Genomic DNA, 15,742 nt, shown 5'->3' with positions numbered 1-15,742 from the left:
CTTCAGCACCCTTAATTCTAAACAGCGCAGGGTCATGGGTGTGATATGAATGTTAAGTGGGGAAAAATGACTAGCTCAAGACACCCAGAGGGAGAGCGTGAGTGAGTGAGTGAGTAGTATCGCCAACTACCAGATTCCACAGCCTAAGAGCCGCTTCTGTAGGAATCAAAAGAGAATGTTGGTAATCCAGGGCAAGGGAGTGGAGCCATTCAAAGGGGCTAGCTCTGTGTAGCATGTCGCTTTGGGAATAGGCTGGGACTCAAATTTGTGACAGAAAGATATCCAGTCAGTAAGCAAATCCCCATTTAATCCACAGACAATCAGTACCAGCTGTAGCACAATTAAAGTCAGCCGCTCGCAAGAAGATATGCACACATTTTACCAAAACAAATAGACCCCCCTTTAGCAAGAGACATATGCAGCCCTGGTATTGTTGTCAGCTAAGTTCAGGTGCTGACTGTGATGTAATTTAACTAAGCAAAGAGAGGTGCAGCATTCATTAGAACTTGTATGCAGGAGCACATTGGCCGATGGGATCATAAATTGCTTGGCCCTTTAGAAACCTCCCTTGCAGTCTGTCCTCAGTTTCTGTCCAGAGATGATGCATAACTGTTGATAGCAGGGGGCACAATTTAAAGCAGAGGTTTTCAAACTTTTTGAGCTGAGCCCTCCCCTTCCCCACCAAGTAACAATTTTTGGTTGTGTCCCACCCACCCCAACCCAGACAAAAATAGGTGAAACAGGGGGTAGAGGTGGTGCTCCATGAGCCCTGCCATGTGGGGCTGAAGCCTGAGCCACTGCTTGCCCCCTGAATGTTCTTCTGTGCCCCCATAGGGAGCATGCCCCACAGTTGGAAAACCTTTGATTTAAACGTTCTGGTGGTATGCAGCGGGGTTCAGGGCAGGGCATATAAACCCTGGTAGAAATCGGGGTTGGGGGCACACGACCCCATGCTCCCCCTGCCCCAGGCATTGCCTCTCTTTCTGTCCATTTATAAAATAGAATTACAGACGGCCTCTGTCCGGTCTGTGTAGCTGCTACTTGGCCATCTCAGCAATTCCACAGGTGCAGTGAGAATACACATGAAGTTGCACGCACACAAATGGAACACAGTTCAAGGCCCATATAAAAATGTGGCTTATGTGGTTTAAAGCTGTGCCCCAAATCGCACAAATGTCATCAAATGTTCAAATCTCAAAATATGGCCACTTTAGATCTGCTGGGTTATGTGTAATTGAGGTATGTGTTCAAAATGAGTTTAACTTTAGTTTTATTATTGAAGCAAATTCAGTGATACGATTTGGTGACCCGATGCAGTGTTCTGGGGCTGCTGTCGCTGAGCTGAGACAACCCTTTTTTTATGCTTTCTGTTTGGACTCCTTTAAGCCTTGCCTCTTTTTCCAAATAATAATTTAAGTTCTTCGAGTGATTGCTCAGGTGTGTTCCACTATAGGTGTGCGTGCTCACCACGTGCACCGGTGCCGGAAGTTTTTCCCTTAGCAATATCCGTAGAGGGGGAGCACCGCTGCAACCCTTGGAGTGGCGCCGACATACCGCGGCATAAAGGGGCCTGCGTGCTCCCCCCACCCTCAGTTCCTTCTTCCCGCCAGTGAAGGTAGTCGGAACTTGCTCCAGCTTAGCTTAGCTGCAGCGTTTCTAGCCTTAGTGGTATCCAGTTTCACTGATCTCTTCCTTGCTGAACTTTCTGTCGAGAGTGCCTGGCTCGGGGCATGCCCCGTGGCCCAGGCTTCAAGTTTTGCAACTCCTGTCGCAACTCCATGCCCAGAAGCGATCCACACAATCAGTGTCTTTGCTGTCTGGGCGAGTCTCACATTAGTGACAAGTGCAAGATCTGCCGCTCCTTCAAGCCACGGACAAAGAAGGAGCGTGAGATCCGACTCCGAGCTCTGTTAATGGAGTCGTCATTGGCCCCAGCACCGGCGCGTCGAGCCGACACCGCGCCGGGCTCCGCGTCTTCGGCGCGTGGCGATGCGCCGTTCCAAAGCAGCACCCGGTACCACGTCCTCGGTGCGCAGCGAGGCGCTGTCAACCTCCTGGCACCGCTCCCCAGCTAAGAAGCCAGGGAAGTCTCAGCGGTGCCGAGAGAAGGACGGGTGAGGCCAGACCTGAGTTGGGCAGCCCGCGATCCCCATCGGAACAGAGACCTCTGACTCGGGCTGAGCGGAGTAGTCCAGTCCCGTCTGCACAAGCCTCTCCGGAGGTACGCATGCCTTCGACGCCAGAGGCAGCTCAGGCCGCGCGTGACATCTTAGCGCTTCCTGTGCCGGGAGTGCTGCCTCAGTCGGGCCCCCGGTCTCGTGGGAAGCCGCCTTTGGACGCCCATCAGCCCTCCCCATAGGTGTCAGAGGTCGAGACGTACGTCGACTCCGCGTCCGGACTCTTCGATGAGCCGATCCCACTCCTCTGCTCTCAGACACCGTCGCGGAGGTGACAAGAGACGGTGCTGTTCCTCTTCCAGCTGCTCCAAGAGGAACAGGTCTCGACACCGTCGGCACCGGCGCTCGTATTCAAGCGTCCGCCATCGCAGAGGCCATGCCCATCGCGTGTCCTGAGAGTCCCCGGCACTGCGGCCCCGTGGCCACAGGCACCGCAGGGAATCCAGAGACAGTTCCTTGGACATCTACCTGTCAACATCGTCCCGGTCGAAGTCTTGGGGCAGGATCCATCACAATAGAGACCGCTCCAGTCGTTCCTATGGCACTGTGCACTCTTCCAGGACTTCGGCTTTGATACGCAGCCGTCTGTCCCTGGGCTGCACCGTGCCGCAAGAGCAACCAGTCCTGCCACCTGATGCGCCTCCGTTCCAGACTGTGCCCTGGCAGGGACAATGGTGCCAGTGGGCACCGTGGCCTCAGGCATCTGCGTAGCCAGGACCTCGCTCCTTGGCGGGAGCCTCTTGGGGCCACCCTGCGTCACCTCCCCAGCACCGGGATCAGGCTGTGGGCGCCGAACCCCCGGCACCGACTCAGACACCGAACCTGGAGCCCACGATGCTGTTGGCCACCGAAGGCACCGCACCTTCCACCTCTTCGGCCCAGGGCGATTCGGTTGCGGTACCACCTTCCTCTTCCCAAGAGGACTTTAAAGCACATCAAGAGCTGCTTCGGAGGGTGGCAGCCAACCTCGAGCTCCGGGCCGAAGAGATGGAGGAGCCCTCCGATACTCTCTTCAATGTCCTCGCCTCCTCGGTACCGGGGCGTGTGGCGCTCCCTTTCCATCAGGGAGTCGCCAATATCACCACTGGCCTTTGGCAGACCCCGGCCTCTCTTGTGCCTATTTCCAAGAAGGCCGAGAGGAAGTACTTCATCCCCGTGAGGGGTCTCGAGTAACTTTACACCCACCCAGCTCCAAACTCCCTGGTGGTAGAGTCGGTTCACCACCGTGAGCGGAATGGCCAGCCCGCGCCCACGTCAAAGGACAAGGACGCTTGTAGACTTGATACCTTTGGAAAAAAGGTTTATTTGTCAGCGAGTTTCCAGCTCAGAGTGGCCAACCATCAGGCGCTTCTGAGCCGTTATGAGTTTAATCTCTGGGGATCCCTCCCCAAGTTTGAGCCCCTCATTCCTGACAAGGATGCGAAGGAGTTCCGGGTGCTGATTGAGGAGGGTGCGGCTGCCACCAAAGCTGCTCTCCAGGCGGCTTCGGATGCAGCGGACACAGTGGCTCGTTCGATGGCTTCCGCGGTTTCCATGCAACGGGCGTCGTGGCTCTCGCTTTTGGGGCTGTCGTCAGAACCCCAGTCCATAATGCAGGACCTGCTGTTTGATGGCAAGGCCCTTTTTGCGGACCAGATAGACACCTGTCTGCATGGGATGAAGGACTCCCACACCACCCTGTACGTTAACCACGGCACGGGTGTGCCTTCAAATTCTAGGCCACATGGCAGTGTGCACCTATGTGGTGCGACACGCCAGGCTTCGGATGAGGCCCCTTCAGCTCTGGCTGGCCTCCCGGTATTTCCAGGCCAGGGATGGCCTGGACAAGGTGGTCACGATGCCGCCCAAGGTGGTGGCAGACCTCCAATGGTGGTCCCTCCCGAGCAATATGCTTCAGGGTATTCCTTTCCGAGAGCCCCCTCCCTCACTACATCTAATGTCGCTACGCCCAGACCTCCTCTCCCAGGAGGAAGGTCATCTCCTCCATCCCAACCTAGCCGCACTCCACCTGACAGCGTGGCTGCTTCGTGGTTAAATGAGGAGGAGGGGAGGTGTTCTGAGGATGTGAGAAGGGTCCTGCTGGAGAGTAGGAAACCCTCCACTCGTTGAACCTACCTGGCTAAGTGGTATAGGTTCTCTATGTGGGTGAGGGATAGAGGTTTCTCTCCCTCCTCCGCATCTATCCAGCTTGTCCTTGATTACCTCCTGTCCCTTCGGACCCAAGGGCTGGCGCCTGCCTCCATCAGAGTGCACCTGGCGGCCATTTCGGCTTTCCATCCCCCGGTGCAGGGCCTGTCTATATTCTTGCATCACATGACGGCCCGGTTTCTGAAAGGGTTAGATCAGGCATTCTCTTACGCCAGACCCCCGGTCCCGCTCTGGGACCTGAACCTAGTACTTTCCCGCCTCACAGGGCCACCTTTCGAGCCCTTAGCCACTTGTTTGTAGTCCCACCTGTCGTGGAAGGTGGCGTTCTTAGTGGCAATCACCTCAGCCCACCGGGTCTTCGAGCTCAGGGCCCTGACCTCTGAACCGCCGTATATGGTCTTTCATAAGGACAAGGTTCAGCTCCGCCCTCACCCCTCCTTTTTGCCGAAGGTAGTCTTGGCTTTCCACATGGATCAGGATATTTTCCTTCCGGTCCTCTGTCCTAAGCCCCATTCCTCCAATGAGGAATGTTAGACATGTGCAGAGCGCTGGCCTTTTACCTGGACAGAACCAGGTCATTTAGGAAGTCCCCCCAGCTTTTTATTGCTCGGCCAAGTGCCTGAGGGGACGCCCGGTGTCCACCCAACAGATCTCCTGATGGATCACCTCGTGCATTTACACCTGTTACGACCTGGCAGGGGTTCCCCCGCCTCTTATAGTGAAGGCGCATTCGACAAGAGCCCAGGCCTCGTCTGCGGCCTGTGTGGCTCATGCCCCTATCCAGGACATCTGTAGGGCTGCTACGTGGTCCTCTGTCCACACTTTTTCATCACACTATGCGATCATCTCCCAAACAAGGGATGACGCCGGGTTTGGTAGGGCGGTGCTCCGCCCGGGTAACCCATAAATCTTTTTCTTTAAACTCCTACCCGCCTCCATCAGGGATAGCTTGGAGTCACCTATAGTGAAATACACATGAGCAATCACTCGAAGAAGAAAGGACAGTTACCTGTTCCGTAACTGGTGTTCTTTGAGATGTGTCGTTCAGGTGTATTCCACGTCCCGCCCTCCTTCCCCTCCGTCGGAGTTGTCTGGCAAGAAGGAACTGAGGGTGGGGGGAGCAGGCAGCCCCCTTTATGGCACGATATGTCGGCACCACTCCAGGGGTCGCAGCGGTGCTCCCCCTCTACAGATACTGCTAAGGGAAAAACTTCCAGCACCGGTGCATGTGGCGAGCACGCACACCTATAGTGGAATACACCTGAGCAACACATCTCGAAGAACGCCAGTTACGGAACAGGTAACTTTTTCTATTGTCTTTATCACAGTCATCTCCCTCAGCCAACCTGGCCCACTCTCTCCCAGCAGCATTATCTCTACACCTCTCTAGGTATCTCTACACCGCACCCAAGACCCAGCCTCCCAACTCAGGTAGACAGACTTCTGCTAGCAGGGCCCAAAGTAGCATGCTAAAAAAATCTTTGTGGATGTTGCAACCCCCGAAGGTTTAAGAGCCCAAGCTCCAGGCCATGCCACAATATCCACATGGCCACTCAAGCCCTGCTAGCGTGAGTCTGTCTATCCAGGCTGAAGCCTACTCCCAGCTGCCGTAGAGATGTACCATATGTGTCTACAGTACATATTCTCATGTGTGGTGGGGACGGCTTTTGCAACTTCCCAGTCAGAGCTCCCCTAATAACTTTTGCTAGACACAAAGCTTAAAACAGAAGAGGAACTTTAATAATCCCCAATGGGGGGTGAGGGGGGAATTGCATCTTATAAAAACACAATAAACGAAACAAAGTTTAGCAAGAACATGAATGTGGACTTGGAAGACATATATGCACACAGGAATATCTGCTCGTGTGTGTAACGTAAACTTCCCTCAAACCTTAGGTGCAATCCTGCCATTGACTTCAATGGAGTCAGGGTTTTACACCCGCTACTGTTAAGACTTCTAAGAGCTTCATTGCAGGGATTCTCCAGTGACTTTTTCAAAGTACAGAGCTTTCCCTGTGTGAGTTCTTCAGCTTTCCTGATAGCCCCACTCTTTCTTTCACCCCGTAAGAATCCTGTTTTTCTTTTTCTCTTGGCACAGAACTACCGTTTTACAATCCAGATGGTGACATTATAAAGAACTTGAAGAAATGATCAGCAACTATTTCTCTATATACAAATAAGCAACTCTAGGAAAGAATTGGTATTGGAAATATCTAAGTTATAATACCTTTTACTAAGGAGATTGCTTAAGATTTCTGAAAAATATATTGAGCTTAGCATTAGAATACACTTTTTTTATTCTGCTTTATACTAAGCACTATTTTGGAAAAAAGATACTTTCAGCAGTCAAATGTACTGTTACACATGCTCTTATCTGATATTGCATGTTATCTAAATGAACAACAATACAAATAAATGTAATATTTGCATACTGCTTCAGGCACATGTTTGTATTTACACTTAATAGCCAAGATTTTCCATATAAGGAACTGAAAGTTAGTCTCACAGAGTTGCCAATTCTTGTTATTTTGTTGCAATATTCCCAATAGTTGGTGTTTTTCTTAAATCCGCAGCCCCTGAAGTCATGTGGTTAAGTAAGAATCTCAACTTTCTGTCTTGTCCTTTGGGGGTGGGGGTGGGGGGTTAAAGTGTGTTTCTAGCCCTCATGGAGAAAAAAATGAAAATGTGAACCCTAAAGAATCAAAACCCAGAAGACAAGGCAAGAAACTGAAATATATACACACAAAAATTCCATTATTCGTTTGGGCCTGAATCATGATTTTTAAATGCTTAAGTTTGACAACAGAGGGCTCCCGAATAAGTGACCAAAACCAACTCCCATTGAAGTCAGTTGCTGGTCAGCACTCAGGCTACTTATTTAGGAGCTTACCTTTGGTTTTAACTTTAGCATGTATTTTTGAAAATCTTGGTGTATATGTACATGAGAGTATATCTGGAGTATGGAACTTCATTATATTGCTAAAAAGTTAGTAGAAAACAATGTATAGTGCAAGAAAAGCATGTAGTTTTCAAAAGGTTATAACTTCATTTAATAAACAATTTTTGTCATATTGGTTAAAGGCACTAGTCCTCATTAAGGCCCCAAGCCAGCCATCCCTTTTCCTGCACTAAGCACCATTGAGTTCAACAGGATTTTGTACAGACATAAGGGTTTGTTTGAGAGAGTCAAATTTCAGAACTGGGGCTTAAGACAAAACATTTTTTTCTTTTGGTATTATTTGGTGGTAGCAAACAGAGGGAAGTATCAAAACCTATAATTGTACAGAATCAAGTATATTTAGAAGACCCACAGGATTATTCTAACGCAAAAATACATCTGAAAATGTCTTGGCAGAGTGTGTTTTACCTCCGTTTTTTTTTTTCCCGAACGTCCAAACAGAATTTTACCAAACTTTCTAAATCAATCTTAGGACTGAGTACAAGCAAAAGGAATATTAGCTCAAAAGCTAACTTCACTGAAATGTTATGCGCAACTGGAGATGAGCTTCAAATTTAACTTGAATGAGGCATGGGAGAGGCTATAAACAGTGAACCTTCATTTGGAATCATTTATCTATTTTTCCCATTGCATAACATTTTAGACTTTATTTCATTCTTTGAGGTAAATTTGCTGCCTTGCTGCAAGAATTACTTGTTAGAGAGAGAAAGAGAAAAAGTGGCAGTATATGTATTTGAAAAACCTGTCAGAAGCCAAATACAGCAGGCCCTGGTGTCTAACTTATATATCATATCAAATACATTTGTGAATTTATCCTTATTTTTAATACACACAAATTAAAAACAGGTGACCATTCAGGTCTGAGCACCTGAGTATCAGTGTGATCACTGAAGACAAATAGTTAGAGCAGACTAATGGACCCTTTCTTCACTACCCAAAAGCAGCACGTGCTTTGGTATGACGAATCTTTGCTCAAGAGAGGACCAAGACCAGCCTGGAAATACATGTATGTTGTAGACCAATGGTGAAGGGCATTTTCCGACTCATATGGGCCTGGCATTCCTTATTCACCATCCTTGCTGATAATTACATAGTCCTCTTGGTTAATTTCATTCACTTCTGTAGATGAAGAGGACTCAAGCGAACCTCCTTCAGGCTGTAAGTGGCTCTTCCTACAATTCACAGTGGTGGCGCTAGGGCCTGAAGGTGGAACATAAATACTTCTGGGAGGGATGTAAGTGAGATTAGGTGGCTCTCTGATGTGTCTGAAACCCTCTGAAGTTGCATGTGTACCAGGCGTATCTGTTAATAGTCTCTTATTATCCGAGCCAGTGGTAGGACACTCGGGGCCCCCAGTGGCGTTACCAAGTAGGTTTGAGGAAGACTGACCAACACTGAAAGGTGCTTTATTTGTTGTCTGAATCCTAGCTGGATATATATATTTCATCTTGGAGTGATTCCATTCTCTGATGTCTTTATCACTTGTATTTACATTCGTTATACACTCAGGTTGTGCAGTTTCCTCTACTGGATACATAAGCCCTTCATCACTGGCTTCCTGGATTTTTAGTTTGCTAAAAGATAAAGACATTTCACAGATTTTGTCTTCTCTGGTTAAATTACATTCTGTAACAACTGTATTGACATGAGACAGGGGCTTCAGCTCCTGGGGTTGATCTGCAGGATTTGTGGAGGTGCCTATGCAATTCATGGCATCACTGATTTTTGCTTCGATGGTTTCTTCAGGGACCTCTTGGGCTCTGTATTTATCAAGGGCATTTCTGCTTTCAGGAATAGCGTCAGTAAATATTGCAAAGGCTTGTGGGCCGCTTGCACCTGGTGAGAGTGGTTTGGGGCCAGCTTCGTTTGCTGTCAACGGTGTTGAGATCACCAAAACACATTCTTCACGCTGATCGCCTCTTAGCTTCTCTTCAAACACTTTCTGAGAAGAATTCTCACTGAAGATAGGCTTTTGTCCTATGACAATGTCACTGTATTTGTTCAAGAAGTCTTCGCTATCTGAGCATTTGCCAGGAGAGTGTGCTGACTCACTCACTTGCCTCTGGTGTACTTGAAGCCTGCTAGTGGATTGAGTAGATGCTAACTGAGGCACATCAGCAGGAGGTTTAAAATGGGATTCATCTTTGATCTTACTATTTCCAGCAGTTTCAAAGGATTTCTCACTCTTTGTTGAGGACTTCTGTTGAGCACCAAGGCATGAAGAAATCTCATTATTTTCTTTGTTTTCCAGATTTTCAGGGCCCTCTCTCTGGAAGGGTTGACTCTCTCTCTCCTTGTTTTCTTCATGATACCAATGCTTTTGTGCTCTCTTCTGTAGGATATCTCCCAAATCACTGTGTTGTACTTCGTTTATCATTTCAAGGATGGTTTCACACTCGATTCTTGCAAGAAATATTTCAAATGCAGTCTCTTTTGTTTCCTCCTCATTTATCTTTCTGACAAGTGAATACTCTGTTGCTGTTGTTGCAATGTAACCTATTTTCTCCAGTATTGTTTTTACTACGTTTTCTGGGAGCACTGATTGAACACAGTAGACAAAATTACCTGTAAACGTCTGTGAAAAAAAAAAAGAAACATTAAGATGGGCATTGAGGGAAATCATGCAGGGGAAGGGGCTTTTTAAACAAGTTCATAACTATTTAATTTTTAACAACTATTTCCCCAAACTGGTGTCACTGAGTTTTGAATTTTGAGGTTTTATACCAGCATTATTGGCAGCCTCCTGAAAATGATTGCTTTGCTCAAGTGCAATAACTTCAGTGGAGCTACGCCAATTTCTCCAGCTGAGGATATGGCCTGTTACCTCACTAATTGAAAAGGACAGTGGCAGCAGCAGAAGATCTTCGTGGCCAGACTAGGATAGTATAAAACTATCAAACACCTTTTCTTGTGTTCCATTCAAGAGCAAAGTCTTTTTCAACTTAAAAAATAGAAACCCCTTGAACACTGAAACTCTCCCATCGACACAGCGCTGTCTACATGGGGGTGTGTGGGTGGTTGATTAGTATAACTGTGTTGCTCAGGGGTGTGGATTTTTCACAACCTTGAGTGACGCATTTATACCAATTTAGGTCTGTAGTGTAGATCTGGCCTAAAATATGTTCAGACCAAACCATCTGAGTAGAGTGGAAAAACAGGCTTGTCTTATACAAAGGAATATGGATTTGCCCATCTGCCTGAGTCTAACTTGGTAAGCTAGAGACAATGAGTATATTTGCATCTAAGGTAAACAAAGTAATCAACCCACCAGAAAGAGTTAATTAACAAGAGGACAAAAAAGGGACATGCTCTGCACCCTGCGGAACAAGCAGTAGGGAAGAACTTTGTATGGGGTTACTTTAAAAAAAAAAAACGTTTCAAAGATTTTTCTGAGTTATAAGGAAGAGGAAAAAGACATCACTTAAGGGACAAAAGGGCCAGCACTTCTGGAATCTGTGAAAGGTGTATTTTGCAGCCATGTGGATTAAGGACACTGAGAACTGACTGTGAGTGAGAAATTGCCCCATACCAGGCTTGTAATCTGTTAAATTTTAGACACCAGAAAGTGTATTTTATGTATGGTTTATCTGTACCCATTTTCAGTTTCTATTGTCTCTGCTTACTATCACTCAAATCTGTTCTTTAGTAATAAACTTATTTTTGGTTTTACCATAAAGTCATCTCAGTGCTGTGTTACAGTAAAGCATGAGTCCTCAGCAAAACAAACAAGCTGGTGTGTGCACTGTCTCTTTGGAGGCAGCAAACTTTGGTAATTTCAGAGACTCTGCAGTGATAGGGACAGGGTACTGCAGAGGAGCTTGTAGGGGGGTTACTGAATGTTACCTGCAAGGCAAGGTTAAGACTGGCATAGTCTTGAGGTGTTTACTGGTGAGGTGGACAGGCGGGTGTGGCAGGGAGCTGAGACACAGTTAAACTCCAGCAAAGCTCCCTTGCTGAGGCAGAGGGATATCCCAGTGGCTTACAGTTCTGGGTCCCCTGAGAAAGCATCACCGGGTGCTCAACCCTTTCTGGAAATCAGGCCTCTTTTAAGTGTGCCAAGTGGGGCCCAAAATCAGTAGTTACTTTTGAAAATCTCGGTTTAAAGCCTTACATGTAAACATTATTGATAATCCCTTCCATTACCTGTATCTGCCTGTTTCCTGCCTTATACTCCCATTGTAAACTGCTTGGGGAAGGGGCTGTTTTTTTTTGTTCTGCCTTTGCATGCTGCCTGGCACAATGGACTCCTGGTCCATGACTGGGGCTGTGAGGGGCTATGTTGATACAAATCATAATGCCATTGTTGGGTTCATTTAAATGAGTCGTATAAATATATGTGCGTCTGTTTCTGGAGGTTCCTTGGTAGAACACTACATTTCCCTCATTTCCCCTGAACCTAGTCTAAAGATATAACAAAGAGCTCCAATGAGCTGAGGTGGTGACTCAAAATTGTGACAAATATTTAGAAAGGTTGTTCAAAGATCATAGCATTATGTAGCTGGAGTAGTCGCTCTGGTCAAGCAAACTCCTGTGCAACTGTCTTGCAGAGGATACTCTCTGTATTCATTTTATGTCAGTCTGTTCCAGGCTCCATATTCCTCAGACTCTCTTTCCCTCATCAAAAGTTTCCATTCCCTCAGGGTGGCATTTATTTTCCTCTTCGTTTGTTTAGCTTTTCCTTATCCCCTGCCTTTTGATAGTTTATGTTATATATTTGCCTGGAGAACAATATGGACAGATGAGCAACAGGTTGTGGGGGAGGGGCATAGTCCATAGGCTGGGTTAATCCACAATCAAGGGTGTGACAGTCGAAAACGTGCTAAAAGGCTTCGTGCTTAACAAAGTCAGGCCAGCCCATCTCTGTGGATTCCGTGGTTGATAGTTCCCACTTCTTCGGGAACTGTTTGACTCTGCCCATATCATCACCTTCCATGGATCAGGCCAGTGTCTGCACCGTATGGTGGAATGAGCAGGGAACAGAGTAAGCAAGATCTGTATAGGGCACAGAGCTGCTGAAAACTGTGGCTCAAGCCCTGCACAGAGCTGATGCCCCTCCACATCCTTCCTCCAGCCCCCTCCTAGCTCTGGAGTGGGGCTGGCTCACCCACCATGCCACGTCCCTCTGAGTCTGTGCACTGATTTGTCTTGTGTGATATTTATTTGAGCATTAGAATGAATCCAAACTGGCAGCCATGCAGGGTTTAAATGGCATTTCACAGCTCATGCTCTGGGACCCACACTTTTAGAATGATGACATTATGTAAAATTGCTTCATTCTGTCTGATCTGTAGAGAACCCAATTTGCATTAAAAGTAGCCAAGGAAGAGCTGTAATGTTCATGTAGCTTGTTTTAATGTTTATGCTTTCTACGTTAGAACATTACTGCAATGTGGCTGACGTACAAAGGACAAACAGTCTGTGACAGTGTACCCCATAAGGCTTTATGGGGAGGGGGTGCTTATAAATGTATGGATGACATAGCTGGAATATGTTTTGTGCTGCCTGTGCCATGTAACATATCTCCGTAAAGGTTATGGTCTACTATATCTATTCATCCTATTTGTACATATATATATCATTTTCTACTCGAGGTTAAGAATATGGGCTGTATACTTGCTTGGTTTCTAAGTAAGCTTTGTGAGGCATTTGGTCAGCTTCTTTAGGAAGGAATTCGCCAGGTTAAGTACCTGATCAGGAGACACTTGGGGAACAATGCATCTTGGAATGCTCCAATCCTCATGAGAAGTCTTCCTGGAGACATGCAAGATGCCATGTGGACAATGGCGTCGGCCTGTAAAGACTGAGTCAGGCAGGGGCATGTGACTTGCCCAGGTGACTCCAAAACTCCATCTTGGAGCTGGACTTTGCATAGGAGGGAGGAGGGGGGTCTCCACCCACAAGAGAGAGTCTATTTAAACCTGTGGGAGACCCCTCCAGTTTGTCTTCAGCTGGCTAAAGAAGGAGCCTCTCCACCCCCCCCCCCCCCAGGAAACTTGAAGAAGACGGAAACAAAGGACAGTAACTACAGGGGGTGTGAGTGATTGCTGGACCCAGGCTAAAAGGAGATTAGCCTGTAAAAGGGAGCACTCTGGAACTGGTGAGGAAATTATCTGTATTCAGTTTGATTAGGCATAGGTTTGCGCATTTTATTTTATTTTGCTTGGTGACTTACTTTGTTCTGTCTGTTACTACTTTGAACCACTTAAATCCTACTGTCTGTATTTAATAAAATCACTTTCTATTTAGTAATTCACTCAGAGTATGTATTAATACCTGGGGGAGCAAACAACTGTGCATATCTCTCTATCAGTGTTATAGAGGGCGAACAATTTATGAGTTTGCCCTGCATAAGCTTTATGCAGGGTAAAACGGATTTATTTGGGTTTAGACCCTATTGGGAATTGAGCATCCGAGTGCTAAAGACAAGCGCACTTCTGTAAGCTGTTTTCAGGAAACTTGCAGCTTTGGGACAAGTGATTCAGACCCTGGATCTGTGTTGGAGCCAGACGGGAGTGTCTGGCTCAGCAAGACAGGGTGCTGGAGTCCTGAGCGGGCAGGGAAAACAGGAGCAGGGGTAGTCTTTGCACATCTGGTGGCAGCTCCCAAGGGGGTTTCTGTGATCCAACCCGTCACACAGTCCATTCACAAAAAAGAGAATAAACAGACTGCACATCGCTTTTGCTCACCAGTATAGTGCAAAGCATGCTGCTCCCCTCTAGCAAGGCAGGCTACGTAAGCAACGTTTTTCAAACGCACTTAAAACTTGTTTTCAAAAGTGACTTAGGCACTTTGTTGAAGTCTCATTGAAAGTCTTGGGCTCCTAAGGACCATATTTTCAAAGATATTTAGTCACCTAAAGATGCAGCTATGCACCCACGTGAATTTTAAAAAGGACCTGTGTCGGTTAGGCACCTGGTTCCCAAAAGGCTAATCTGCTCAGGTCCTTTTTAAAATCTGACAAGGCACCTAGCTGCATCTTTAGGCAACTAACTACCTTTGAAAATCTGGCCCTAAGTCACCTAGGTCTACATGCAATAAAACACCAGCAGCTGGCCCATGTCATCTGACTTGGGCACATGGGGCTCAGGCTATGGGGCTATAAAATTATAGCATAGACATCCGGGCTCTGGGACATCCCCAAGGAGGGAGGGTCCCAGATCTTGGGCTCCAGCCCAAGCCTGAAGGTCTAATTGTAATTTTATAGCCCCGCACAGCCCAAGCCCACATGCCCAAGTCAGCTGACATCGGCCAGCCACTGATGTTTTATTGCAATGTAGACATATCCTTAGGCACTTTTTAAAATTTTATCACTTGCACATAATGGACCTGATTGAAAGCCCACTGAAATCAATAGAAATTTTCCCCTTGACTTCAGGGGACTTGGGATCAAGCTGTAAATCATTAATTTCATTAAAGGTGCAGCACACTGGGAATAAAGCACTACCCTGAGGATTTGATTTATAGCTTTCTGATCCTGTTGCTATGCCACTGTTTTCATCTCATATCCTACCTTCAGCGACTTTATTTCTTTTCTCCAAGGAGAGAGGAACAGGTTGATGCAGAGCAGCTCCAGGAACTCGAAAGCTTGTATGAGGTTTTTGAAAACATTGCCTCCTTGTTGCTTTTTCATCTTTAAACAATTCTCTGCAATGCTGTAGAAGCTAAACCTGCTAAATCTCTCAGCAGGGCAGGCACCAGACTCCAGGAAGTGTTTAGCTTTTGCTTTTATCGTTGTCTCGTTGCAGATCAGAAGTTTTCCTTCCGACCACTTCGTGCCATAGAATGCAACATAGTCTCTTAAAATGTCTTGTTTGGCTGGTGCTGCTGCTTTAAGCTCCTTCATAGTTTGCAGGAGTCCCACACTAGCAAATGTTGCTCTTTAAATTTCAAGCACGTTATGGAATTGTAAATGAGGAAGTTGCTATCCTGCTTTACCTTTGCTGAGTCTCTTCTGTCTAATCCGGTATTGGCTTCTCGATGGCACTGCTAACAATTAAGTGGTCACATTGTGTGTCAGTCAAGGCTCAAATTACAAGGACAGCTCTTGGGGAATCAGGAAGTAAAAACACAAGTCCAAAGCAAAAGTGAAACTTGCTTTCCGGCTGTTCACCATTTGTGCCTACAGCTTCCTCACTGTGATTACTCACAATAATGGGATACTCCTGGAAATGTAGGGGCCCGGTAAAACAAACTGAATGTAATGATACAATAAACAGCGCAAGGAATAGTCTGCGTTATTCATAATAGTTCATTCAGACCTCCAATCAATAACATACCTGAAGCTACAGTTGCCAACCCTCCAGGATTGTCCTGGAGTCTCCAGGAATTAAAGATTACTCTTTTTATTAAAGACTGATTGACACGTGACGAAACCTCCAGGAATATGTCTAACCAAAATTGGCAACAGTAAAGTTGTTGCACTTTTCCCCTTCTGAACACTGCAGTATTGTACAATAGT

General features: G+C 46.9%; 1 protein-coding gene across 1 annotated transcript; it reads right to left on the bottom strand.

Moving 5' to 3' along the window:
* Nucleotides 1-6,053: 6,053 nt before the first annotated feature.
* Nucleotides 6,054-15,292, bottom strand: LOC117886683. The gene is made up of 2 exons (XM_034788698.1): nt 14,795-15,292; nt 6,054-9,859 (listed from the first exon to the last, which is right to left on the bottom strand). The coding sequence occupies exons 1-2, from the start codon at nt 15,125-15,127 to the stop codon at nt 8,348-8,350; spliced, it is 1,845 nt and encodes a 614-aa protein (XP_034644589.1). The 5' UTR covers nt 15,128-15,292; the 3' UTR covers nt 6,054-8,347.
* Nucleotides 15,293-15,742: the final 450 nt, after the last annotated feature.

This window comes from Trachemys scripta, chromosome 13, assembly GCF_013100865.1.
Source record: "Trachemys scripta elegans isolate TJP31775 chromosome 13, CAS_Tse_1.0, whole genome shotgun sequence".
Taxonomy (NCBI): domain Eukaryota; kingdom Metazoa; phylum Chordata; order Testudines; family Emydidae; genus Trachemys; species Trachemys scripta.
The sequence above is the reverse complement of the archived record's forward strand: the minus strand, read 5'-3'. Positions and strand labels throughout refer to the sequence as shown.